This window comes from Gossypium hirsutum, chromosome A07 (genome assembly GCF_007990345.1).
Source record: "Gossypium hirsutum isolate 1008001.06 chromosome A07, Gossypium_hirsutum_v2.1, whole genome shotgun sequence".
Classification (NCBI taxonomy): Eukaryota; Viridiplantae; Streptophyta; class Magnoliopsida; order Malvales; family Malvaceae; genus Gossypium; species Gossypium hirsutum.
The window spans coordinates 26,577,201-26,603,422 of NC_053430.1; the positions used below are offsets into that span (position 1 = coordinate 26,577,201).

At 35.0% G+C, this 26,222-nt stretch overlaps 2 protein-coding genes across 2 annotated transcripts; both read right to left on the minus strand.

The window, feature by feature from the left end:
- Positions 1–6,426: 6,426 nt before the first annotated feature.
- LOC107953053 (proline-rich protein 3) lies at positions 6,427–7,693 on the minus strand. Its single transcript, XM_016888276.2, has 2 exons — positions 7,095–7,693; positions 6,427–6,997 (listed from the first exon to the last, which is right to left on the minus strand). The coding sequence occupies exons 1-2, from the start codon at positions 7,630–7,632 to the stop codon at positions 6,660–6,662; spliced, it is 876 nt and encodes a 291-aa protein (XP_016743765.1). The 5' UTR covers positions 7,633–7,693; the 3' UTR covers positions 6,427–6,659.
- A 368-nt stretch (positions 7,694–8,061) lies between these two features.
- LOC107953052 (ATP-dependent RNA helicase DEAH13) lies at positions 8,062–16,230 on the minus strand. The gene is made up of 12 exons (XM_016888275.2): positions 16,091–16,230; positions 15,557–15,639; positions 15,365–15,437; positions 15,129–15,203; positions 14,993–15,042; positions 14,833–14,893; positions 14,351–14,758; positions 12,143–12,322; positions 11,813–12,043; positions 11,551–11,664; positions 10,223–11,461; positions 8,062–9,733 (listed from the first exon to the last, which is right to left on the minus strand). The coding sequence occupies exons 2-12, from the start codon at positions 15,607–15,609 to the stop codon at positions 8,255–8,257; spliced, it is 3,963 nt and encodes a 1,320-aa protein (XP_016743764.1). The 5' UTR covers positions 15,610–15,639; positions 16,091–16,230; the 3' UTR covers positions 8,062–8,254.
- Between the last annotated feature and the right edge of the window lie 9,992 nt (positions 16,231–26,222).

The window sequence follows — 26,222 nt, forward strand, 5'->3', positions numbered from 1 at the left end:
CAAGTAGTACGAATACCTTCTATTTCAGCGTTTGGCCTAGATGCAATTAGAGGAATATTTAGGACTTATTCTTGCACCTATTGAGGATCAATCTCAGGAACTACTGTTAATATACCCTCTCTAATTATTCTTGGTTGCCTCTGTTGAAAAAAATCTGTTTAAAAAATAATTATTTTAAGTAGAGCAATTTTGAAAATTTTCTAAAATTAAGCCCTTAGTGTTATTTATAATAATAAATTTTACTGAAATATATATGTGTTTTGTATAAGGTGGACTAAATTCGATCTTGACTTTCTATCAAATAGCCTTATCGGTTATTCTCAAACTAGGAACTGCTTTGAGTGTGTGCTCAAAATTTATCAAACCAATAGTATAGAATGAAAAAACTTTATTACCTTTCAGTAGGAAGGTTAATTCTCTCTGTAAAAGGAAACTAAGCGTCTGGGAAATAAAATTTCACTACTTTTTGGTAAATAACGACATCTGAAAAATGTTGTAAATCATAATTCCTATTTATAGAGAATCAGTACAAAAATTATGTTCGAATAAAGCTTGATTCAATAATAATATTTAATAGAAAATACAACTTCTACTCCAATTAGGAGTATAGGGGGCAGCATGCCCTAATAAATATTAGGGTTTGTTGCCCCTTATACTAATCGTGTCTATTTGGGGCCTCTCATGTATTGGGTCAATTATATGTGTTATTTGGACTTTTATCAACACTTATAATTTATCCAACCCAATAATTATTACTATTACCCAAAATATTATTTATTTAATCAATTAATTAAATTAACTTCCCAACTAAATAATTTTTCAATACAATTAAAATTAAAATTATAGCAACTTAGCGTAATAGAATCTATGAGGAAAATATATTTAATTTCATTATTCAACAAATTTATGATGAGTTAATTAATTTAATTCATTCTTTGAGCTTCAATTATTTAATTATAATTAATTAAATAATAATTCAAAGAACTTTAAATTAATTTATATATCATCTTTATTCTTAGTAAGAAAACGCATTCATTGTAAATAGTGATTATGTGATTTGTTTCTCTTACTTCATCACTTCAATTCATTTATTATTACTGGATCTACATGTAATTCGTTTCTAGTTATCTCAAGTTTCGACGTGAGTGACACACTACATGCATAGTGTTCGCTCTCGCTGCATTTCGTCTAATTTCTTTCATGACATCCTCGCACAAAATGTAATTGCCTACTATCTGCCCAACATATGTCGTTGCCCGCTTTGGAAATAAGATAGCTAGGCAAAATTATGTTTCTTTGACAACCAAGGTTATCAAAAAATGACGCGTCCCCTTCAGTACGGAATTGATGCATTTGGCTAAGTTCGTTGTCATGTGCTCGTACCATAGATCTCCGTCATACGAATCCACTATTTGAAGGGTATGTTGGCGAGGTAGTCCACACCGGCGTTGTTGATGGCGCCCAAGTTACCCAACATCTCATGGAAACGATGTTGGATGAGCTCATACCTCTTCGAGAAAAGTACACCGATGAATGCAAACAATATACGGTGATATATGGTTTATCATAATTATGGATAAAGTGGAAACTACGTACCCATGTCAATGCATTAATCTCGCTCACTTTCTGAAGGTCATTTTGACTGGCAGTTGGAACCGATATGCCTAATACAGTACCTATGGTAGGTGCGATCCCAAAGGCTACCATGCCACTTAATAGTGGCCAAGATTCTAATTCCCCTATAGGATATGACATATATGTAGGGCCACGGGCAAACGTGACGGTACAGTCGGCTAAAAAAGAAATCTCAATCATCTACGTTTTCGGAGAGAGTTATTACAAACGCTATCGACAGAATCCTTTGATTACCATCCTAGGAAACAGCCATCAACAACCAATGTTAATACCTTTCATACAACCAGGTGTTGTCAATTTGCATCAAAGGCTTGCAATATAAGAAAGCTTCTGTTAGGATTTCGACCCGATTAAGCAACGAACAAGAAAATAACGGAATAAATTGATAAATTGAACACACAAATTTAACGTGAAAAAAACCCCTCCAAAGAGGATAAAAAACCACGGGCAAAGATAATTTTACTATAATGGCAAAAGAACGTAGAGTACAAAAGATGGAGATAAAAACTAAACCTCGAAAACCAGAAAACAAAGAACCCACAAAATGTAAACACAAAATTATCTAAATGTGTTATGAGTTCTAATCTCTAATGGGTATATTTTTTAAGGTTGTAAAAGAGCCTATTTATAAGCTAAATTCATAAGTCAAATAATAATAAATTAATCTAAACTAATCAGTATTTGATTGAAACAAGTAAACAGATTTTAACCAAAATATTATTTCTCAAATTTGACTGAAAATAGGAGTCATATTTAATAGCTTCCTTGCATTGATTAAATGTCTAAAAGAATTGGTGGAATACTCTTTTCCCAGGACTTAGATGATCATTGAAGTATGCTGGGTGCATTCTGGATCGCTTACAAAATATGTTACATATCAATCCAGTACCTGACATTATTGCCATAAATCATTGTACGACCTGTCCCAACCGTGATACAAATTATCCATAGCCTTTTGTTTTGCCACCCATGCCTTGTAGTACGATAGCGTGTAATCTTACTGGCTATAGATGTCGGCAATCAACACCCGGACGGGAATCCTGAGACTCACTTTCACCATAAGTAGAATAATATCAGATATTATGTTGGAGTCTAGTCTCGAATGATCCTGACTTACACCTGTGAATTACGAGTTAAAGTTACATTATTGGAAAAAATGAAGACCCCAGCCAGGTCACATTATGTCAAAAAATTAGGTGATCGCATCGCGCACCTGCTACAACACAAGTATGTAGACTAGAATACTTTTTTATTGTCCACAAATTCGTCTTCTTTCGAAAAGATGTCATGATTTTCCATTTGCACCTCCCATCACTTATTGCGTGGTTTCCCTCGAATTTCTCCAAAAGGTATTTTTGTAACATGGTAGTTCACACCGCTTTGAAGCTATATCACTTTAGTGTAGTAAGAAAAGCATATTTAATGGGGTATTCCATGCCAACTTCCAATACCCAGACATCTAACAGTGAGCTTGTATGGCTAGATGTACTGTGCGGTAGCTGCCGGAACTTTAAACCACCCTGGATGGACAGGTTGATGTTAGTCATATAAGTCGGAGGTTCATATGCCCTGAATTGCGGATCTAGATCTGAAGCATTGTTCGAACTATTATCGTCAAAACTGCAAGGTTCTGGCTCAATTAGAACCTACTCTAGTTAAAAAAAAGTACTACTTTCGAATCATCTAGACCGAATTGCCAAATTGGATTGGAGTCTGACTCTGATCCGTCAACTGTATCTACTACCCCTTCTTCCTTGACTGCATCTTCTTCCTCAACTGCACCTTCATTGTCATCTTCAACCAAAGGGTTCGATGTACCCTTGTTGGACCCAATCGTAAAGAAAAAGTCATCAGTTCTTTGCCCCATGAGCTCGGAAAAACCTACACCGGATTATGAACCAGTATAGGTTGATGGCCCCCCAGTATAAGTGCTTCCACCCCAAGACATCGAACCACCGAAGTTGAAATCAAACGTACTGACTGAATGTCGTGCCCAGGTTCGGGTTACGCTCATGCCCTGACTGATAGTGGCCATCAAAGTTCAAATTAGTGCCAAAAATTGAAGAATTTCTACCCATTAATACTATGGGGACAATAATAGGAGCTTTGTAAGAAACCAATTAACCCACCGCACAACCATGTAGTAAGACTTTTTACTTCAGCTTTGGTTCCCACATTAGCCGCACCAGTGGTTGAAGATGGACCAGCTCTATTAGCTCAAAAAACTCTACAGATAACTCTATTACAGCATATTCACTTGAGCAGTGCAATGATATGACCGCCTCTAGCTTGAGCTCGCCTTCCACATCAAATAACTCATACTTAAATAGGTCAATTGATGTCGAATAGCTACATTGCAAGCTTGAAATTCTTTCCCGTCTCGAACCCACAACTTTCCTCCCGATTCTAGTCCATAGCTCATACAATTGAATGTTACGGTAGAAAGTTAATTCCAAGGACTGGACTCTTGCAAAAACGACCCCAAATTTTGTATTACATATTTGACAGTCATAATAAATAACGAATTTCACTCATGGACTCATTTCAATTTAAAACGAATTAGATATTTAGAACACAAAAAAATTTTAGATGGTTTGCCAAAGAAACGCAAACGATACTCACGGTGCAACTCTTCAATATGTGATATGAATTTGTTGCATGTCTAAGTTCTAAATATTTCAATACTTTAATTGCAAAATAGAATAAGGAGAGAGGGAATTTGTGCTCCAAAATGTGTTTCAAAAGACATGCTATCATTAAATAATAATAATGAAACGCTCTTCGGTGCTCAAAAATACGTTTCACAAATCAAATAATTTCATCAGACACGTTCTTCAAAGGGCATTCAATACTTCAAAACGTTCAGTTGGACGAGCTTTCTTACCATTTCTAGTAAAGTCTACCAAAAAAGTACCATGATCCTTAGAATTCGGGGTAAGATTTGAAGCACATTTTAATGATATTTGATGAAAAAGTCAGTCCTGCGACACATTTTCAACCACGGAGATTTTTTTTCCTTTACAAACTCACCCCTACCCCATGCCTATAAAAGGGGGCTCCCCCTCTATACTTCATCATCCCTAAACCCATCATCTCTTCTGGCCTCTATCCCTTCACTTTACAATATTTTTATCTTTCTATTTTCTTCCTCTCTTCAGTGTTACAAATTTCTATTGCTAATAAAATTTTTATTTTGAGATATTTTTGAGTCGTTGATGATGCGATATCACTCTGAGACGCAAACATTTCATATATTATGCCAAGATGGGACCATTACCTCAGAAACCTATCCTATAGAAGTCAGGTTCGGGGGTGATTTTGCTTTATATGGCCTTGGGTAGAAGTCTACATAAAGGTATTAATTGTCAGTCACTATGAGGTCATAGATCGGAGTATAACGGGGAAGCCAGGTGACGGTTGTTATGCAGGCATAAGCTCAAACTTTTCGGATACTCGAAGATGTTGTCTTATAAATATCATGCAAAAGTTTAAGAGCATAATCATAGGGAAAATTTGTGGGGCTTCCCACTATAATCGATGTAATTTTTTTCTCCATTTCCACATAGCCGATATCTGTAACCTTCCTTCCTATCCAAAGGCCAGCACCGCCGTGGATGTAAGAGAACACTTAGGTGGACAACAATTGTTGCGGTGCAATAAAGGTGATGTTCCTTTTCGGAAGACAACAGTTGTCGTTATTAAACAATCCATTAATAACTACAACCACTGTTACGTCGACTCGAGTTTGACCTCTACTATGTCAGAATATTCGCTCTTCACCTAAGAGCCCTCTTATGTCCACCTCAGTGTCAGCCTTCGGATAAGAATGAAAGGTTAAAAATGCCAGCTGCTTGAAAGTAGAGAAAAAATTTATTTTAATTACACCAAAAATCCCTCTGTTTTTTCCTAAGATTATGGCATGAATCTTATGTATGGTATATGTAAGGCATCATTTGCGGGTATCCAAAAAGCTTGAACTCATAACCGCATAACGACCGCCAAGTGGCCCCCGGTTATACTCGAACCCATGATCGCATCACGGCTGACAACTGGGACCTCCACTTAGACTTCAACCCGTGACCGTATCAACCACTGTCACCCCAAAACCTGACTTCCATAGGATGAGTTTCTGAGATAATAGTTCTATCCTAGCATGACAAATGAAATGTATGTGTTTTGAGACACGTTATCACATCCTCGACCCCTCAAATCTACCTATAAACTTGCATGGTTTTACTTCTAAAATCTTAAACCCTAATTCCTAAAAAAGCCCTAACCCTAACAAAAAAAAATTTTAAAAAAAAGGCGAGGAGAGCTCTAAATTCAACCTATTTCCTTAATTTAAAAAAAAAAGCCTAAAAGGCCAGTTAAAAAAAAATTAGCACATATGGCTAATTTAGTCGAATATTTTGAACTAATCTTCTAAAAATAAAATTTGCAAAAAAAAAACCACAATTAAAACATTTGCCATTGATTTATTTGAGAAATCTAAAAATTCTATTATGCTAAGGAGGCCTTCGTTCAATTGGTAAGAGTGGAGGTCCAGGGTCCTGATTCAAGATTTGTCATGCACAATTTTATGTGTAAGTTTTCGAGTCGTCTCATTTGTGGTTGCCATGAATGGATTTTAGTCCAGTTAGTTCAGTCAGTTTATTAACTTTAGTCTAGATTATTTTGCAATGTAATGGTTTGATTTTGTATTGTGGTTACTCAAACTAGCCATTTGTCATAATGCTTGTGATTGCTTAGAACTTTATTAAAAAAAAAATCGTACTCTTCTTACATAATTTATCAAAAACAAATGATATTCAAAATATTATAGATAGACCAATGTTCGTTACAAGTTCCGGAAAGAGGCTACTACTGGAGCAAGCCAATCATCAAATCAAACAGGGTTCACTTAAAAAAAAGATGGAAATTGACACAGGAAAGAATCAACTCAAGTTGCCATCTCAAACTTCAAAACAGAATATCAAAATGGGGGAGGAAATTAGATTGTATAGTCAAGAAGAAAGGATTCAACTTTAGTAACCATATTTAGGGGCTGCCGCTGGTTTAGCTTGGGTGGTGTAGAAGAAAGGCCCCACAGAATACAATTTCGTCTTCTTCTCCTTTAGAACACGGAAAGCAGAAAGAAGAGCACCCTCAATGGCTTTGTTGACATTAGTGGGAGCATTGCAGGCCTCCAATGGAGAGCTTTTAAGGTACGCCTTGCACTCTTTAAGCTTCAACTTGTCACGACCTTGATCGGACAATGTAGCAAAGAAGTAACCTTTTGCATCAGTTGCTTTGCTGCAAATGGAGACAGTTCTCTCGGCCCCTACCTCATCAACAGCTTTACATGTTATCGTTGCAGAAGCCCCTGCTCATGCCAATAAATGAGAGAAATTAAGTAGCCAATTACACTCAATCAACACAAAATACATAAACGGGGTATTAGGACTGTCTGAGTACATTACCTTGAATTGGGTAATACTTGGAACCTGTGTTACACAAAACAAGCCCTTGAACAGCAATGGAGATACGATTATTCATTTCTTCCGGTTTTGTGCCATCGTAATACTTTTCTTCACCTTTTGGCTCTGGTTTAACGACGTATGGTTTTCTTTCATATTCGGGTTTTTCACCTTCCTTTGTTTGCTTGTAGTTGTCTGGTTTACTACCATAATAATGTTTTTCTTCTTCAGGTTTAGGCTTGTAGTTAGGCTTTTCTTCTCCTTCTGGCTTTGGTTTAATAACGTATGGTTTCGTGTAGTAACCTGCAGGCTTTTCATTTCCCTCAGACTTCTCTTTGTATGTTGGTTGGGGCTTGTAGTAGTCTGGTTTGGTGCCATAATGAGGTATTTCTGCTTCATCTGGCTTTGCCTGAGGGCCGTCAGCCGGTATTCCATCGAAACCATATTTAGATGAAGCATCGCTATAATCGCCAGCCGAAGCAATAACTAGCAATGAAAGTAGAAGTAAGGAGAATGGCAAGGAGAGACGTGGGAGAGCCATTGCGATGTAGTTACTATATGAACAAAGAAAGGAAGATGGTGGCTGAAGAAATCGGCTCACAACGTTGCCTATTTATAGGGAAATTTGTTACCAATGATTATTGATTATGATTAGTAGTTAGGAAATAAAATAAACAATGTAGGAACATTACGTTGGGTGCACGATCCCAACGTGATTTGTAGACTGGGGTACCACTACCTAAATAATCTATATCTAATGTACATGGACACCTTTTCCTGCAACCCTAATGAAGATCGTCAAATGCTATGAAAATATATACTAAAATCTTGTTAAAAATTAACCGTAAAAAAATTATATGCCTGAAGTTACATATCTATTACAGGCAAAAAAGCGCATCACCAAGAAGGAAAAAAGGAAATGTAATAGGCAGCTTGAAACCTGCCAGGTTAAGGCAAGGACACGTCATAGTTCTGAAACTAATGCTTTCATTTCATACTTGTACGACATCAACTCTAAATGGTTCATTACATCAAAATTTCTTTCCTTTTACAATTACAGATTGTGATACAAGTTACAGACTCATTTTGAGATTTGCAAGAATCATAAATAAAATGAAATAAAATAGAGGTATTTTTCATTCCTAACTTTCAAATAAGCAACACTACTTTTTCCTTTTATCTCTCTTCAATCTCTTGGGAAAACGTTCTTGGGGATCTAGGAGGACTTCAGAAAGCATCTCTGACCAAAGCATTTCAAAATGTTTGTGGAAACTTTCTTGAAACCAGTCTAGAATTACTGAATGTAATGCTCTTGAATCGTCCTCCAATATCTTTCTCAACTGACCACAACTGTCAATCCTCCAGGTCTTGAACTTATGTAAAAGATTTCCGACTCGACTTTGACCATATGATTCCGGCTTTAAAATGATATCAGGAGAAGCTGACATGAATTGCTTGACAGACTTTAGGCATGGCAAAACTTGACCTTCAAGCAAAGCATATGCAAATACTGTCGCTCGATGTGCATTGCTACTGATCTGCAAATTATGCATTGGAAGTTGCCATAGGTGAGGCCCGAAAGTGGGAACCACCCAACAATATACTTCATCTGTTTGAGGATCATAATAAGGTCTAGGATCAGTAAGAGGAGCAGAGAAAGTGCAATAAGACTTGGCATATTTAACAAGCCAATCCGATTTCACACTTGTTGCCCCATGCATGTATGGCCGCTTTGTCTGTAATAGTTCACTGTATACCAAGAACTCCGGAGCAGAACTTGAAAGAGATGAAGCGCGATGGAGAAAGACGGTTTCTGTAACCAAGCAGGCCTGATATCTGACTGTATTTACCTTCCTATCTCCTTCAGACGATCTTGAAACTCCTCTGATGCGTTTGGCAACCCTATCAGCCCAGCCAGCACAGATAGCTTGTCCTAAGAGCTCTTCCTCGTTCTGTAAAAGTGGGTACTTACTGGAGGCAACCCTCCAAGACTGCTCTACATCTTCCATGGTTCCATGAGTCCATAAGAAATCTTGTCCAACATCACAATGAACATTTTGATTAAAAATCAACTGAAGAAGCTGCTTTCTTAGCTTTGACATTTCCTCCATGATTTTCAGATGTAATGCGTTCGCATTGCAGAAGTCCACTTGGCTTTCTGAAAGCTCAAAACACTGTAATGCATAAGCAACTGTCAGAGTATCACTACTAGGATTAGAGAATTTAGCTCGTGACATTTTGGCCAATTCTTTTAGTTTTCTTTTCTGCGATTTTTCTTTCTTGTTCAAAACTTTCTCACTATCTAAGGGATTAGATCCATCATCCCGCTTTGGTTCATCAGTTTGATTATGGCTTTCTTCATATTGTATGACAAAAGGATTTGTCGAGCTCAAAACTGCAGCAGCTGTAACTGCATATCCAAGAACCAGATTAGCCCGGGCATAGCTTTTCACCCTTCTCATTATCTGGATAACAGTAAGGAGCATCCTTGAGTGGCGAGGACTCATTGGATAATGAGCCATGGCTTTCCCCAGAGATGTCAACCTTCCACTGCCATCAAGTGCTTCAAGAGCTTTCAGACAACGCTCTGCTTCAACCAACGCAGTGGGTCCTGGAGAAGTTGGGAATGGGAAATTTGCAACCTGAAAAAAGTACAGAAAACGTGACAAAGATATTCATTGGTGAACAACTTCAAGTTTTATACAAGTTACTGTAGATCAGGTAGACAACATAACATCTAAACCTTTAAGGAACCTTATTAAAAGGCCCATAACAGATCAAAAGTTATATGGTAACCAAAATGGGTATTACTAACTGCAAGTGAACCTAATAACAAAAATGTTCGCTTTAAAACTTCATCTTAGATTGACTTCAGATAATTTGGCAGAACTCAACCGCAAATAATCCCTCATCATAAATGTGCATTAGCCAAAACTTATTGAAAAAGTTTATAGGCTCAAATTTAGACAAAAGAAAACAAATATTTATGTGTCTAGGGATCCAAACAAATATTCATGTGTCTAGGGATCCCAAATGTTAACCCATAAAGTATCTGAATAGGCACCATATAGACCCTAATATGAAACAATTCTAGAGAGAAAGATGAACAACAAAATATATGCAAAGCTCACCTTATCGATGCCCATGGATTTCATAAGAAGAACAACACCATCAACAGGTATTTTAGATATCTCAGCACAAGAGAAATCAGGCAGTATGTTACTAAAGACTGCTGAAGAATAGAGACGATAACAATGGCCAGGACCGGTTCTTCCAGCTCTTCCTGCTCGTTGAGCAGCAGATGCTTTACTTATCCATTGGATCTCATAGGTTTCCATACCATTGGTAGGATTGTAGTTCTTAACCTTTTCTCTCCCAGTGTCAACCACATACTTTATTCCAGGGATGGTTAAAGAGGTTTCAGCCACATTGGTGGCAACAACAACGAGCCGCTCTCCATCCTTCACCTCCTCAAATACACGAAGTTGTGCAGCTGCAGGTAGCATGGCATAAAGTGGTAGAACTCGTAGGGCACCAGTATTGAGGCCTCTATTACCTTCACTAACTTTTTCAATGGGAGCAGAGTGTTGCTCTAAGCTGCTCTCTGGATTGATGGAGACAGCCTCTTGTCCCTCAGGATTAGAATCTAACCCATTTTTCCCAGACAAAGCTTCAAAAGCAGCCTTCAGTGAAGCAAGGCTTCCATCCCCTCCCAACACATCAACCAAGTTACCACTATTTTCCATGGATTTTTTATCCAATGTGTTCCCATCCTCATCAAAAGTTTCCAGTTCGCTATCCGTCTCTGAATCATAAGAAGCATCTGAATCATCCTCATGATAATCATACTGATCTTCATCATATGAGCTCAACCTGTCAGTCTTCTGGTGGGCTGAGTCTTCATTAGTCTCAAATGCATCACTAATATCCTTCATATTAATGTCCTCAACTGAACTTATTTGAGAGTTAGGAGCAGCCTCAGTCCTTTTGTCCCCTTTAGAAATGTTAGTGATCACACCCTTGGAAGCCTTGCGTAACCTTCGGCACAAGTACTCTACTTCTCTCTGTCCAGTGACAAAAACAAGTATGCCACCTGGCGGAAGCCTCTTATGTATAGACATGACCTTTTTGAAGGCTTGACCAATATAATCCACAAGCTCTGTTCTCTTTGAGAAATGAATCGTGACGGGATATTGCCTAGTAGGAACCTCGATTACAGGAGGAGGAACACAAAATAACCTTCTCCCAGAAATGAAGTCTTCCACTCGCAGTGTAGCACTCATCAAAACAAGGTTTAATGGATATATCATGTTTTCAGGGCTTATACTTTGTCCTGAAAGAATCATCTGTTGTTGCTTCTCATACAAATCCTGCCACAATTACAGCAAGGATAAAGGTATATATATAAGAGAGGAAATTATGTTCATTGACCCAAGGTAGAGCATCTTTCAATTTTCACCTGCCGAAGTCGAATTACACGAGAAAGCATTCCAATAAGTATGTCTGTGTTCAAGCTCCGCTCATGAGCCTCATCCAGAACAATGACAGAGTAGCGCTTTAATAGAACATCATTCTGAACCACAAAATGTGAAGATATGTGATAAGAATATTAAACTGGAAGTACCAAAGAAAGAATGCAAGATATTTATTTTTCATGCATAGTCATCACTCATCAGTATTACCACAGAGATAAAAACAGTATTAGAAATTGGAAGTAAAACCTGAACTTCTCTAAGTAAAATCCCATCAGTCATAAACTTGATAGAGCATCTGCCTCCAATCTTCTTGTCATGCCTAACTTGAAACCCAACTTCTTTACCTAGATGAAGGCCAAGCTCAAAGGCAACTCGCTGAGCAGTAGCAAGGACAGCAACACGGCGGGGTTGAGTAATACCAATGACACCACTTCTAATGGTAGACTGGTTTGAACCAAATCCAGCTTCATAAAGAAACTAAACATTGGGGAATAGGGTAAAAAACAGAATCATCAAATGGAAAAAAAGCTTCTAGATCCCACTAAGTAGACACAATCATGCATCATAAAACCATACCTGTGGAACTTGTGTGGTTTTACCACAACCAGTCTCTCCACAAATAATTACAGTAGAATTCTCATTTATAGCCTCCATTATTTCCTGCTCCATCATGACTATTGGAAGATCCTTCCTTTTGTTCTCAATCTCATCTGGCCTTGAAACATGCACTACAACAGTTGGGGCAGAAAGAGGTCCCTGGAAAGGACAAAGCTCATTAGGACAAGTCATGTTGAAATCAAATTTAGGTCTCTTATCTGGTGATGCTTACAATAATCCCAGTTATTATCAAATCCAAGCAAGAATAGATTTAATGACCAAAGCCCAATATCTACTTCAACAAAAATCGTATTGCTTTTGGACTGATGGACAAAGAATATTGGCATATGATGCTGGAGCTGGATATCGCCAGGATGATAGAAGTAAAAAATCCGTTCAACTATTAAAAAAGATAGCTGACATGGAGATCGACGATTTTCCATCTCATATATTGAAGAAATCAAAAATACATGTGAAAGTTGAAACTCACCAAGATTGTCAATTGATTCATTAAATCTAGATGAAATTGAATAAATGAATCTAGATAATATCCAAGAGGATAGAAGAAAAGATAGAAGAAGCTACTTAGGAAAAACCAACAAAGAAAAAGACCAAAAAAAGAAGCTATGTGGAAGAAACCACAATTGCATCCAAGCAAAAAAAGGAAGCAACGTGGAAGCAACCACATCAAGACAAAAAATATCATCAAATCAAAGATGAGACATGATCCTTATCAGGAAACTGTACGGGATTCAAATGAAATTAAACAGAGTTCAAAATTTCTCCTATAAAAGGAGATGGAGGAAGCCTAAGAAGAGCATTCAAGTGGCTTTGAAATTTTCCTCCAAGTTACTTCTCATCCACCATCCTCTCCTATTTTGTAAAACTAGTAGTAAAGGAATAGTTTTACAAAATAGGGGAGGACAGTGGATGAAAAGTAACTTAGAGAAAAAATTCAAACCCACTTGAATCCCCTCTTAGACTAGTTTTACAAAATACGGGAGGATCGTGGATGAGAAGTAACTTGGAGAAAAATTTTAAACCCACTTGAATGCCCCTCTTAGGCTTCCTCCATCTCCTTTTATAGGAGAAATACTGAACTCTGTTTAATTTCATTTGAATCCCGCACAGTTTCTTGATCAGGATGATGTCTCATCTTTGATTTGATGATATTTTTTGTCCTGATTTGGTTGCTTTCACGTTGCTTCCTTTTTTTGTCGGGATGCAATTGTGGTTTCTTCCACGTAGCTTGCTTTTTAGTTTTTTTCTTTGTTGGTTTTTCCCAAGTAGCTTCCTCTGTCTTTTCTTCTATCCTTCTTGGATATTAACTAGATTCGTTTCTTCAATTTCATCTAGATTTAATGAATCAATTGACAATCTTGGTGGAAGAATATTGGCATATGATGCTGGAGCTGAATATCGCCAGGATGATAGAAGTAAAGAATCCGTTCAACTATTAAAAAAGATAGCTGACATGGAGATCGACGATTCTCCATCACATATAGTTGAAGAAATCAAAAATACATGTGAAAGTTGAAACTCACCAAGATTGTCAATTGATCCATGAAATCTAGATGAAATTGAAGAAATGAATCTAAATAATATCCAAGAAGGGTAGAAGAAAAGATAGAGGAAGCTACTTGGGAAAAACCAACAAAGAAAAAGACCAAAAAAGGATGCAACATGGAAGCAACCACATCAGGACAAAAAATATCATCAAATCAAAGATGAGACATCATCCTTATCAGGAAATTGTGCGGGATTCAAATGGAATTAAACAGAGTTCAGAATTTCCCCTATAAAAGGAGATGGGGGAAGCCTAAGAGGGGCATTCAAGCGGGTTTGAAATTTTTCTCCAAGTTACTTCTCATCCACCATCCTCCATGTCAAAACACCTCAATTAAGCCAAAAACAGAAAACAGCAGATGAACAAGCAAGAAAACAAAGAAATTAAGCTGGAAATTTTAATTGAAGTAAATTTTTTATGTCCAACCTATCTTCCATATGATTTCTACTTTTTCATCACATCTAATACTTTCTAGCTTGACTTACAGGAACATAGGCAGAAAGCTTGGTAAACATTAAATCTCAAGTGTATAATACCTAACCAAATATCATATCTATATAATCTCTTTAGTTGCATTTCTTCCTTCAAATGATTTGTTAGACTTTCAAAATCTAACTTACCATAGACATGGTGCTTTTTCTCCCACCATCTACCGGCAACTTAGGAAAATAGGTTTCCATGCCTTCTTCTAAAGGTGCATCATTGTTCTTGCAGAAAGCCTCCATAGTTGGTAAGGTATCAACATAATTGCAGCTTGCAGATAGGTCCTTACAAAAAGCCAGCTTCTGAGAAGATGCCAAAGAGTCACCCGCATGTTTTGCAACTTCTTTTTCTACTTTGATGGATTGCTCAATCTGATTTTGGCTAATACCCTTCCTCGGGTTTAATTCCTCCAACTCAATTTCAGGTTCTGATGAAGACAAAAGATCACCATCTCCCACTTTAGAAGATTTGGCACACTGTGGAACTTCTAAACCTACTTTAGAAAATTGAATAGCTGTCCTCCGTTTTTCCCGTGTTGTTTCGGCCTATTAAAGCAAGTTCATGTTAAGCATAATAACTATTTCCTATTATTAAAATTGGTAGACTCAAAGATACAAACCTGACCGATAGTTTTTGAGGACTGAAGCAAGGAATATACATCTTCTGGAATCTTGTATTTCCTGAAAAAGTTAAGTGTTGTAGCACTTGTCAAACATTCAACAACGTTTCCAACAAAAGACAAAGTAAGATAAATTATTTAAAAGGAAAAGGAAAAGTACTCCAATGCCTCAATGCTCTTTGATAGAAAAAGTTCTTTCTCCTTCTCTTCCTGCACCAACAAATAAGAAGTCATCCACCTAACTCAACAAATGAAGCAAAGCAAGTTGGTATGAATCATCAAGGTAGGGCAAGAACCTCTATCTTCTTCAACTTTCTTATCTGAGATTTACTCAGTTTGGGGTTTTGTTTCTCTTTAACCCTTTGAAGTTCCTGTAGACACAAGCATTTAACCACAACTTCATTCTTTATATGATCAAAAGAAAAAATCAAGGGCAAGATTAAAGCAGTGCTATCATTGGCATCCAAACTACACCACTACCAAGGGTAAGATGAACCCTTTCACGCATTGCCATCACTGCTACTATTTATACCTGATCCTTCCCTCTCCTTTTCTTGCTTCTTTTTGTAGGCAAGATTAAAGCATTGCTGTCACTAGCTTCCAAACTACATATGTATGCAAACAGCATTCTGTTAATGTCTATGCCAATACTAAGATATCAAAAAACACTAGTTTTCTATAACTTGGCAGAAAATAAATAGAGCAAATTAAACAGTTCATATACCTCAATGCATCTTGTCCGGTCTTCAACTCTACAGGTGGGCAAGAATTTTCCATTTTTCCACCCTAATAGAAGTTCATGAAAACCTGGGAAAAAAAAAAGTAAGGCAGTTATCTCCAATTCATCCAATTCAAGTCCTATCTCCATTTTATAATACTACTAAGGTAGTAAAGTTGTTTAATAGAGCTGTATAAAAACAGCTATGAGAACAAGGCTGCAATTGAAATGGCCATAATTGAATTCCATTAGAAAATAACGTGGAAAAAGGGTTTAAGTTGTCAACAGGGTTTAAACAGCGGCGATAACAGTCCGCTATTTCCGCTTAATCGAATAGGAATTTATTTTTAAAAAATACTCTTCTTCTTGACAAAGCAAACAGATAGAGTATAGATGGATGGAAAAGAGTAACAAGCAGTAGGATCGAAACCTGAAAATAAAATATAGCAGAGCGACGCAGATGACGGGAATTAATTATTAAAATCTCAGGAATCGAGTAGGAATCAATCTTCAAGTTAGTTTAGGGTTTCAAAAAATTACCACTTTTTAAGTTTCCTGGTCCGACGGGAACTTGAAGGCAAGGCAAGGCAAGGAACGGGAGGAGGAGGAAGAAGCGAGGGAGAGGTTCGTTTAGCGGCGGGATGTAGGAAGTGAGTTGAGAGGGGGTCGAGAATTTTATTTTTTTTTTAAAAACTCATTTTTTGATATATAATTGGCATAATATCATAAACGGCCCCTATAATTTATCAAATTTAGGGTGTTCTATTTCAATATAGTGAATTTTTTAATTAATTTCATAATACATTTTAGGGTCATGTATGGCCAAATTTTTGGATGTTATTAAAATTAAGATAATGACATCCAACATTTTTGTAAAATATTGAAATTGGAATGGTTTATTTGTGAATAAAATTAAAATTTGGATGTTATAAAAAAATTTAAAGTGGAAGATGTTAGACGAATTAGCATGGAGGTTCCATCCAAAGTGTTTTAAGTTTTTTGCTGAAAAATATCAAACCACCTCAATACAATCGGATTGACGTAAAACTAAGGGGATATCAAACAATCACTTAAACATAAATTCAAACAATAGACAGGGAGATATTCACTAGATTAAATATGTAATAGTCCGGTTTAGACCTTAGTCGGAATAGTAGTTTCGAGACCACAAAATTCGAGTCAAAAAAATATTTTAATATTATTTTCTATGTTTGCAGTATGTGACTAAGCATGTGTGAAAGTTTCGTATGAAAATTTCATTGTTTGAGTGCCCGATTTGATAAAAGAACCTAATCGCATAAAGTGCAAAAGTGACTTGCTATTCGTTAATGTATTAAATTGCTATGATTTGTTTCTATGAAAGTCCTTATAAGGTTATTATGCCATTAAAAGGTTAATGGACATTTTTTACCATGAATTATATGTTGGTTATTAATGATTCATTAAAGGTATATTAGTAAATTATCAAATAAGTAATAATTTAATAAAACCAACATCAAAATTAGCTTATTATTCATCCTTTTTGGCCGAAAATCTCAAAGAAAATTAGGGTTGGAAGAGCTTTCATGTTCGGCACTATTAAGCTTTGAATTAGGTATGTTTTTGTTTCAGTTTTTGATAATTTCTACGTTTTTGTGATTGTTGCTTTGTGTTTTACTAAGCCTATGCCTCAATTTCTGAATTTGATTATGATTTTAAGATATGCCATTGATGAGATTATGAGTTTTATGAAGTTTGATGATAGTAAATGAAATATATGTGTTGGGTTAACATGTTTTATTTTGGAATTTTTGATGATTTTGAGTAATTTAGGCTAAATTGTAAAAATGAGAAATTGAGGGACTAAAATGTGAAATAAATGAAATATATGGACTTGTATGAACTCTATAAAAATTCAGCTAAGCATGTGTAAAAAAAAATTTTGTGTATTTTGTGATTTTGTGGATTAGGGACTAAAGGGTCAAAATTTGAAAATGTGAGGGCTAATTTGCAAAATTCTCTAATTATGTGTTTTTGGATTGAATTGAATGATTTGGTGAATAAAATAGTTAAATTTGAATTTATAGAGATCAAGAACCAAAGAAAATAAGAGAAAGTGATGAGAAATGGTGCAGAAAAAGAAAATAAGGGTGTTATAACATAGTAATTAATATCTTGCACTAAAACAGTTTTGGACAGCAGCAGTAGTTTAACTTTGAAAAATTATCAAAAATTGTAGAAATCTAATTATAGGATGAATAAAATATGAAATTAAATCTTATTAAGTCTAGTTTCTTATAGAAGAAATGATGTAAGAAATGGAATTTTAAATCATGAGATATGATGAATTTTGTGGGACAAGGTTAGAATGATTTCGGGTTCCCCTGTTTTGACTTTGTAAAATCATAAAAAATTGTATAAAAATAATTAGGGGCTTAAATTTATATGTTTAGAATCATGAATGAGTCTATTTTCAATAGAAACAAACGGAAACATCATTCGAATCCTGTACGAGGAGATAATTAATTTTTAGTGAAGAAGGATAGAAACTATCAAACAGCAGAACAGGGAGACTTCAATGAATAAACTGTATTACTTGACCCAACCAAAAATTATGAAATTTTATTGGTAAGAAGACATATGAGTCTAGTTTCTGAGAAAATTTATGATTCTTAATTTGGAGTTCTATAGCTCCAGATATAAATAATTTAGTGACTATGACATAGATGGATAACTTGAATATTCATAAAAGTAAATAATAAAAATTATAGATAATGTTACTTACAAGTGTGTTATATACATTAAGGATGTGGAATGGAGAGGAGGAGGAGGAAAAAAATATGTATGAATATTCATTTAGCATGGCTAATTTGCATGTTTTAAGCTCAAGGACAAAATTGAATAAAAGTAAAACTTTATGGGCAATTTTATAAAAATGTCAGAAATGACCAAATTGCATGAAATGGATTGTTTTATTATTTAAATTACAAAATTTAATAAATTATTAATTTAGTTCAAGATCGGGGGAAAACATGTTTTAGGGATTAAATTGAAAAGTGTTGAAATTATGGAAAATTCTGATATTTTATAGAATTCATGGACTGTTATCGATATGTATGATAATAATAGCTGGAAATAAGGATTAAATTGCAAGAATTTTATTTTCCTGACCCTAAGGATGAAATCGACATTAATTAAAAGTTTAGGGGTAAAATGGTAATTTTGCCTAGAGCATTAATTAAATGCATTAGAATATGAAATGAATGAAAATGATGATCAAATTTATTTATAAAGATCCGGATGGCACAAATACGAGACTTAATCGTGGAAGAGAAAAGATATCGGATTAATGAAATTATAAACACAAACAATCAATGAGGTAAGTTTGTGTAACTTGAATTGTATTTTTAAACACTTGAAATATGTGGTTATGTGATGAAAATATGATTTGAATGTTCAATTCATGATAATTGATGAAATATTGATAATACTCGATATAAATTGAAAATAAATCCTGGTTGAATGGAATGGAATTCATGATTATACTTGTGAATTGTATTTTTGTCATGCATATGAAATTGATATGAATATATTTGATAATGCCCGATAAAATGATAAATCCCGTTGAACAAAGGAAAATCGATTGATGAAAGTTTCCCGAATTGGTTGTAGTTCTGCATATGTTGTAGACACACCATAGCTCGAAAGAGTGTCCTGATATTAGCCCTCTCGAGCTTCCCGTTATGTGGTTCTTATGAGCTTCCCGTTATAACTCTTCGGAGCGTCCCGATAGATTGTGATCCGTATGTGTTGTGGACACACCGTAGCTCTTAAGAGCGTCCCGATATATGGCTCTTCGTGAGTTTCCCGATAGGCTCTTTGTAAGCTTCTCGATAGTGCTCGCTTGAACTTCCCAATATATGGCTATTCGGAGCTTCCCGATAGGCTCTTCGTGAGCTTCCCGATATGGTTCTTTGTGAACTACCTGATTTTGGCTCTATTAAGCTTCCCATTATAGCCCGGATTAGCTTCCCGATATTACTCTTTATGAGCTTCCCGTTAAATAGCTCGAGATGGTAAAAAGGATCTAGCCCGGACGGGTGATCCTATCCTAATATAGCCCTCCCGAAGAATATGTGGAAAATGGATTTAGCTCGGATGGGTAAATCCGAATTAGGGTCTAAATTTAGCCTGGACTGGTAATCCCGACAATACTCTATGAGTTTATATTACAGGGGATTTATCCTGGACTGGTAATCCCGCTGTAAGGATGAGGTTCGCGGGAGTGTGCTCTCTGGAAAAAGGGTATATCCATATATGTACGAATTGACGGACCCAAAATTGTACACTAAAAGTGTACCTCTGAAAATCCATCGAAATTTCGAGAAATTCAACGGGATAAATATGAGAAATGGAAGAACATGAAAATTATGGAATTAATGAGCTCATCAATCATTTATCTTTGTATTGAATTTATATTATGATTTGTACATGTTATATGGACACATGGTGTGGAAAGTATATGGTACATGAAATGTTGATATAATGAAATGAATGATATATGTTATTAAAGAAACGGTAAGAGAATGATATGTATCATGACATGTACATATGAGATTATCTTTTATATGTTAATATAAGGAAAATATGTAAGTTAAGACGAGTATTAAATTCAAATATGACATATTGAGAAAATAAGAATTTATATGAAATATGTGTAAGTACACTAACAAGTGTTGTTGTTGATGCTTAGGCAAGTGCCAAGCCATTGATTGAATGGTAATATATTTATTGATGCATTGAATCGGTAAGTATTTAAGTGAAATTTTTTTAAAGTGATCTGTAAATGGTGGTAATGCTCTGAAACCCTATTCTGGAAGCGGATACGGGTTAGGGGTGTTACACAAGGATTGTTGAGGATCATCACCACACTATCGAACTCTATTTTTTGTAACGTCCCTTAACCTTATACCATCGCCGGAACAGGGTTGCGAGACATTACCAGTCAGTACAGTCCAATTCCAGTCATTAATTAAAATAAATATTCACACTCATCCTAGTTTTAATATGTCGTCCCATTAATGGGCCCTCGCGATCCAATATGAACAGTAAATTCAATTTGGAACTAATTTAGAATCACTACGAATTTTTAATAAATTTCAAAATTCATACTATATACCGTTGCCAACCATAATTTACTTATTTCATCAATACTTTTACAACCTAAATGACTCTCATTAAACATCCTAGGTACATGCCATTATCAATACCCAACATACTTTACCTCATTGAATTTGGGTTCGGTCTGGGATGTTGATTCAATAGTCTAGCCTTAACTTAACCTGCGCACGGAAACAAACCGTACGCTGAGTATACACTCAGTGGTATTTCTATAATCCAAACACTTAAACAATTATAAAACTTATTAATTTATATATATTGAACTATTCAAACTCAATGAGTATTCAAACATTCACTTTCCAACCATTGTTTTGGTCTACTTTAAATTTCAAATCATTTATTAATTTCAATAGCAATTAATCAATCAGTAATGTTCATTAACAATCAGAACAATTATTTATTCAGTAACAATCACTTATTCGGTAACAATCAATTATTCAATAATAACCAGTTATTCAGTATCGATCAATTGATCAGTTATCCAGTAACAGCCAATTATTTAGTAAAATCAGATATTCAGTAGCAATTAAGTTATTCAGTAACAGTCATTTATTCAGTGACAATCAGTTATTCAGTAATGATCAATTATTCAGTAATATTCAGTTATTAAGTAACAGTCTATTATCCAGTAACAGTCAATTATTCGGTAACAGTCAATTATTCAGTAAGAATTAGTTATTTTATACCTTTATTTACCCCTATTAACATGACTCGGACTCAGACGGATACAATGATCCAACCAACACACCAGTACGGCACATAGTGCCTCATCGGCCGAAGCCGAAACAATAACAGTAACAGTAGCAATACAGTACACAGAGTACCTCATCGGAACAAATCCGGAACAGTAACAGTAATAGTAACAGTATTCAACACACAAAGTGCTGAATCGATAACGGTAACAGTAACAGTAACAATAACAGTAGTCGGCACATAAGTGCCTGATCAGTAAGCCGGCAAAAACCCGTACTCTTTTATATCCTATGGCATGCCAACTATATCCGACTAGCCCGACTAGTTAATAGGGTATTTAACTCACTTTTCAGTATAATTTCTATCTTAGTTCAGTATCAATTATAATTCACTTTCTCAATTCAATAATTCTTTCCTTAATATACCATTCCAATAATTACATATATTCACACATTTTCACAATCTCATACATTTTCATTCAATTCAATATATATATATATCTCAATTATTCACATTAATTCATAATTTAATACAATTCAATTCACTTTTTATTTTCAAATAATTAAATTCCACAATAAACACATGTTCATAATTATTTCACCACATTTTCAAATTAAATCATTTCAATAAAAACACAATACCAATAATTCATACTAATTATTTACCATAACATTCAATTAAAATACAACAATTATTAATTAAATTCACCCTTCAATTTCAATCAATATTCATTTTATTTCAAATAATCTAATCAATGCACCTACCATACATAATATATAATAAATTCAATAATTAAATATTAAGTTTGGATTATAAAAATACAAACCGTAATTTTCGAGTTAACTCCCGTTGACTTTGTCTTGTCCTTTCTTAGCCGAGATTTTCGGTACCACATTGACTACGAAATTAATACAATTCATAATCGTTAATACATTACTAATTTATATCTTGAGTTACAGAATTCTAAATTAATATTAGCTAATTTTTCCTGAAACTAGACTCACAAATCTTCTTACCATAAAATTTTCAGAATTTTTGGTTTAGCCATTAAGTACAGTTTATTCTTTAAATTCACCCCTGTTCTGCTGTCTGACAGTTTCGACCCTTTTTCACTAAAAATTAATTATATCACAGTACAGAACTCGGATAATATTCCCGTTGATTTCTTCTGAAAATAGACTCATTAGGAATTCTAAACATATAACTTTAAGCCTCTAATTATTTTTCTCCAATTTTTGGTGATTTTACAAAGTCAGAACAGGGGAACCCAAATTCATTCTGACCTTGTCTTACAAAATTCATTATATCTCATAATTTACAATTCAATTGCTTACACCGTTTCTTCTATAAGGAACTAGACTCAATAATATTTAATTCCATATTTTATTCATCCTCTAATTCAATTTCTAAAATTTTTGGTGATTTTTCAAACTTAGACTACTGCTGCTGTCCAAAATAGTCTTAGTGCAAAATGTTGATTTTCTACTTTTAATTTCAATTTAATCCTAACTAAATTCACTTACTTTTCTATCTTAATTCATACTTTATTTCTACTGAATTTTTAACCAAACTTAGACATAATTATCTATTTTTCATCATAAAACCATAATTTCAAAATTCTTTCAATTTAGTCCTTAAAGCATAAAACTTATGAATCACTTTACAATTCAATCCTTATTTCATTTTTAACTTGAATTTCTATCAATTTAGTCCTTAATTCATCTTTTTATTCAAAAATAACAATATCTAGAAATCTATCAACTTTCAAAATTTCACTTAAATCAAGTAGTATTCATCTCTAGGATTTCATAAACTCAAAATTTACAAGAAAATGGATTAAATTGACTTACCAAATTAACTTTGAACATTGAAACCCCAAATTTTCCTTTTCTTTTTCTTTCTTTCTTTCTCCCCTGTTTCTTCTCTATTTCGTTTCAATTTCATTCTGTTTCTTATGTTTCTTTTCTTATTTATATAATATAATAAAATATAATATAATAACAATTTCTTATATTTTAAGTAATTATTTAGTTGTATTACAAGTGTATGTATTTAATTTATTACACATGTATTTATAATTACCATACAATTGTTAAAATAATATTATAATATCATTAATATAAATTACAATATAATAAAATAATAATATAGTCTTATTAAATAATACATTCATGAAAAAAATCTAAGATTTTTATCCACATTTGCCGCCTCATTTATGGGACTTGGTATATTTGCCTATTTGGTCCCTTTAACTTTTCTTTAATTTATAATTAAACTTTCACACTTTATTCAATTTAATCCTTTCCACTAATTACTCTTAATTAAGCTAAATTTACTTAATTAAAGTCTAATTAACCACTCAATTGTCTTCGTAAATATTTTTAATAAATATTTACAAATCCATTTTTCAGAAACGGAGACCCGAAAATTCACTTTTTTGATAACCGTAAAATTTGGGTCATTACAATTTTGATACCTTTTGAAAATGTATATATTGAAGTATGGCATGTATAGGCTAGAAGTATGTGAATCTGTTTTGTAATGTGTATATATCTAGCCATGTGATATGGCTTAGTTATGGATGTGATTATGAATGGATTTTTGGTATATGTTTTGTGTTTAAAAATGGTACATTTTGATGCATTTTTGAATGACCAAATGAAATGGTCAATTTTGGTAAGTTATGGTATATACTTATTTTGGAATTTGGTAATAGATTGGCATGAGAAATAATATGAAACTTAGTGGTAAGGATATGTATAATTGAATGTGTTTGGTAGGTAAATATGGTATGCTTTAGTTTGGATAATGAGCATGAATTTAGTTGATGAATATATGATATAAATGATGAATGTTTGTGGTTGAAATTGGTTAGAAATATGATGTATTTGATGCTTTAATGTTACTTGTAGGGAGGACCCTTAATGGGTGTCAATTTGGCCTATTTTTGTCCACACGTGTAGAGTCACAGGCATGTGTCTCAGCCATGTGCGACACACGGTCATGTTACACGGTCGTGTGTCCCCTGGGGTAACCCTACAATTTAAAGTCAGTCTAGAGCACCGCCTAGACACACGGGCATGTCTGGTGGCCGTGTGTGGCACACAGGCTAGACACACGGATGTATGATCGACCATGTGACCCAAGTCAGTTTCGACCACGGCCAAGACACACGAGCATATCTCCGGCCGTGTGGAATAAGTCAGTATGTATGTCCTGTTTGTCACGGCCTAGACACATGGGCGTGTCTAATGTCGTGTGAGGCACACGGCTTGTTCACACGGGTGTGTGACCTGTATAACTTTGAAAAATGTTTAAGTTTTGAAAAATTTTGTATGCATTCGGTTTAGTCCTAACCCCTTTTTAAAGCATGTTTAAGGTCTCGTTGACCTATGTAAGGGACTTTGTATTGATGTATGACTATGATGCTATGATGATTGTGAAATGAATGCTAAATGTTTTGATATGTCCGGTAATGCTTTTTAACTCTAGTCCGACGACGGATACAGGTTAGGGGTGTTACATTTGGTTGGTATCAGAGCTACGGTTTAGTCGATTTTAGGACTATCGTAGCGTATGTGAGACTAGCTATACATGCCATATTTATGAACTGCGATAGTGTGATGAATCCTAACAATGAAAATATGTTTTTATATAGAAAATAGATCCCGACCAAGCCGTAACTGACGATCTCGAGAGTAATGTGTCTACTCCCCCGTAAGGGACAGCGCCATCTGATTTTAGACCGGCTACAAGTAGCCATGAGGGAGAGGCTAAACAGGCCTTTTACCAAATGATGAACGATTAGTTCACCTAATATATCCGAACTAATCCGGTTGTGCCACAACCTTCACCCCCGGTCAATCCTCCCCAAGTTCCTGTCATGCTACAAGCTAATCCGATTCAGTTGAATAAGCCTCCCGTCGATAAAATTAGAAAATATGGGGCTGAAAAATTTTGTGCTACTACTAATGATAATACTGAGAGAGCCGAGTTTTGGTTAGAGAATACGATAAGAGAGTTCGATGAATTGTCATTGACTCCGGATAAATGCCTAAAATGTGTCGTTTCACTTTTGAGAGATACGGCGTATCATTGGTGAAAGACATTAATATCTGTGGTTCCGAGGGAACGAGTCACTTAGGATTTCTTCCAAGCTGAATTCTGAAAAAATACATTAGTCAGAGATTTATCGATCAGAAACGTAAAGAGTTTCTTGAGTTAAAACAAGGTCGTATGTCTGTTATGAAATATGAGCGAGAGTTTGTGAGACTGAGCCAATATGTACGAGAATGTGTTTTGACTGAAGTAATTATGTGCAAGAGATTCGAGGATGGTTTGAATGAAGACATCAAATTGTTAATCGAGATTTTGGAAATAAAAGTGTTTGTTATGCTTGTTGAGCAAGCATGTAAAGCTGAACAACTCGGGAAAAATAAAAGAAAAATTGACTCAGAAGCTAGAGATGTAAGAAAGAGATCTGCAAGTAAATTATTTCAGTCTATGTCAAAGAAGTTTCGAGATGATTATAGTCGTTCAAAGGCTACTGTGGGATATTCGAGTAGAGATCGTGCAAGATCACATTCGAGCTTCAGAGCTCCAACTAGTTTTGTTACGAGTGTTGGAAATGTTCAATCCGATCGACCTGAGTGTAAACACTATGGTAAAAGACATCTCGGCAATTGTAGATTATATGATCCGGCTTGTTTCAAATGTGAATCTTTAGATCACCTTATCTGAGATTGTCCAGAGTCTGTTGAACAAGAGATAGCACAAAATCTGATACTGAGTAACACCTCAGCTCGAGGTAGACCACCCA

Excerpts from the sequence above, each read along its gene's own strand:
- LOC107953053 (XM_016888276.2), bottom strand. The coding sequence starts at position 7,632 with ATGGCTCTCCCACGTCTCTCCTTGCCATTCTCCTTACTTCTACTTTCA. Across the intron at positions 6,998-7,094 it reads CAAGTATTACCCAATTCAAG|GGGCTTCTGCAACGATAACA; the intron begins GTAATGTACTCA and ends TGGCATGAGCAG.
- LOC107953052 (XM_016888275.2), bottom strand. The coding sequence starts at position 15,609 with ATGGAAAATTCTTGCCCACCTGTAGAGTTGAAGACCGGACAAGATGCA. Across the intron at positions 15,043-15,128 it reads GAAAGTTGAAGAAGATAGAG|GAAGAGAAGGAGAAAGAACT; the intron begins GTTCTTGCCCTA and ends TTGTTGGTGCAG. Across the intron at positions 12,044-12,142 it reads AAACCACACAAGTTCCACAG|TTTCTTTATGAAGCTGGATT; the intron begins GTATGGTTTTAT and ends CCCAATGTTTAG.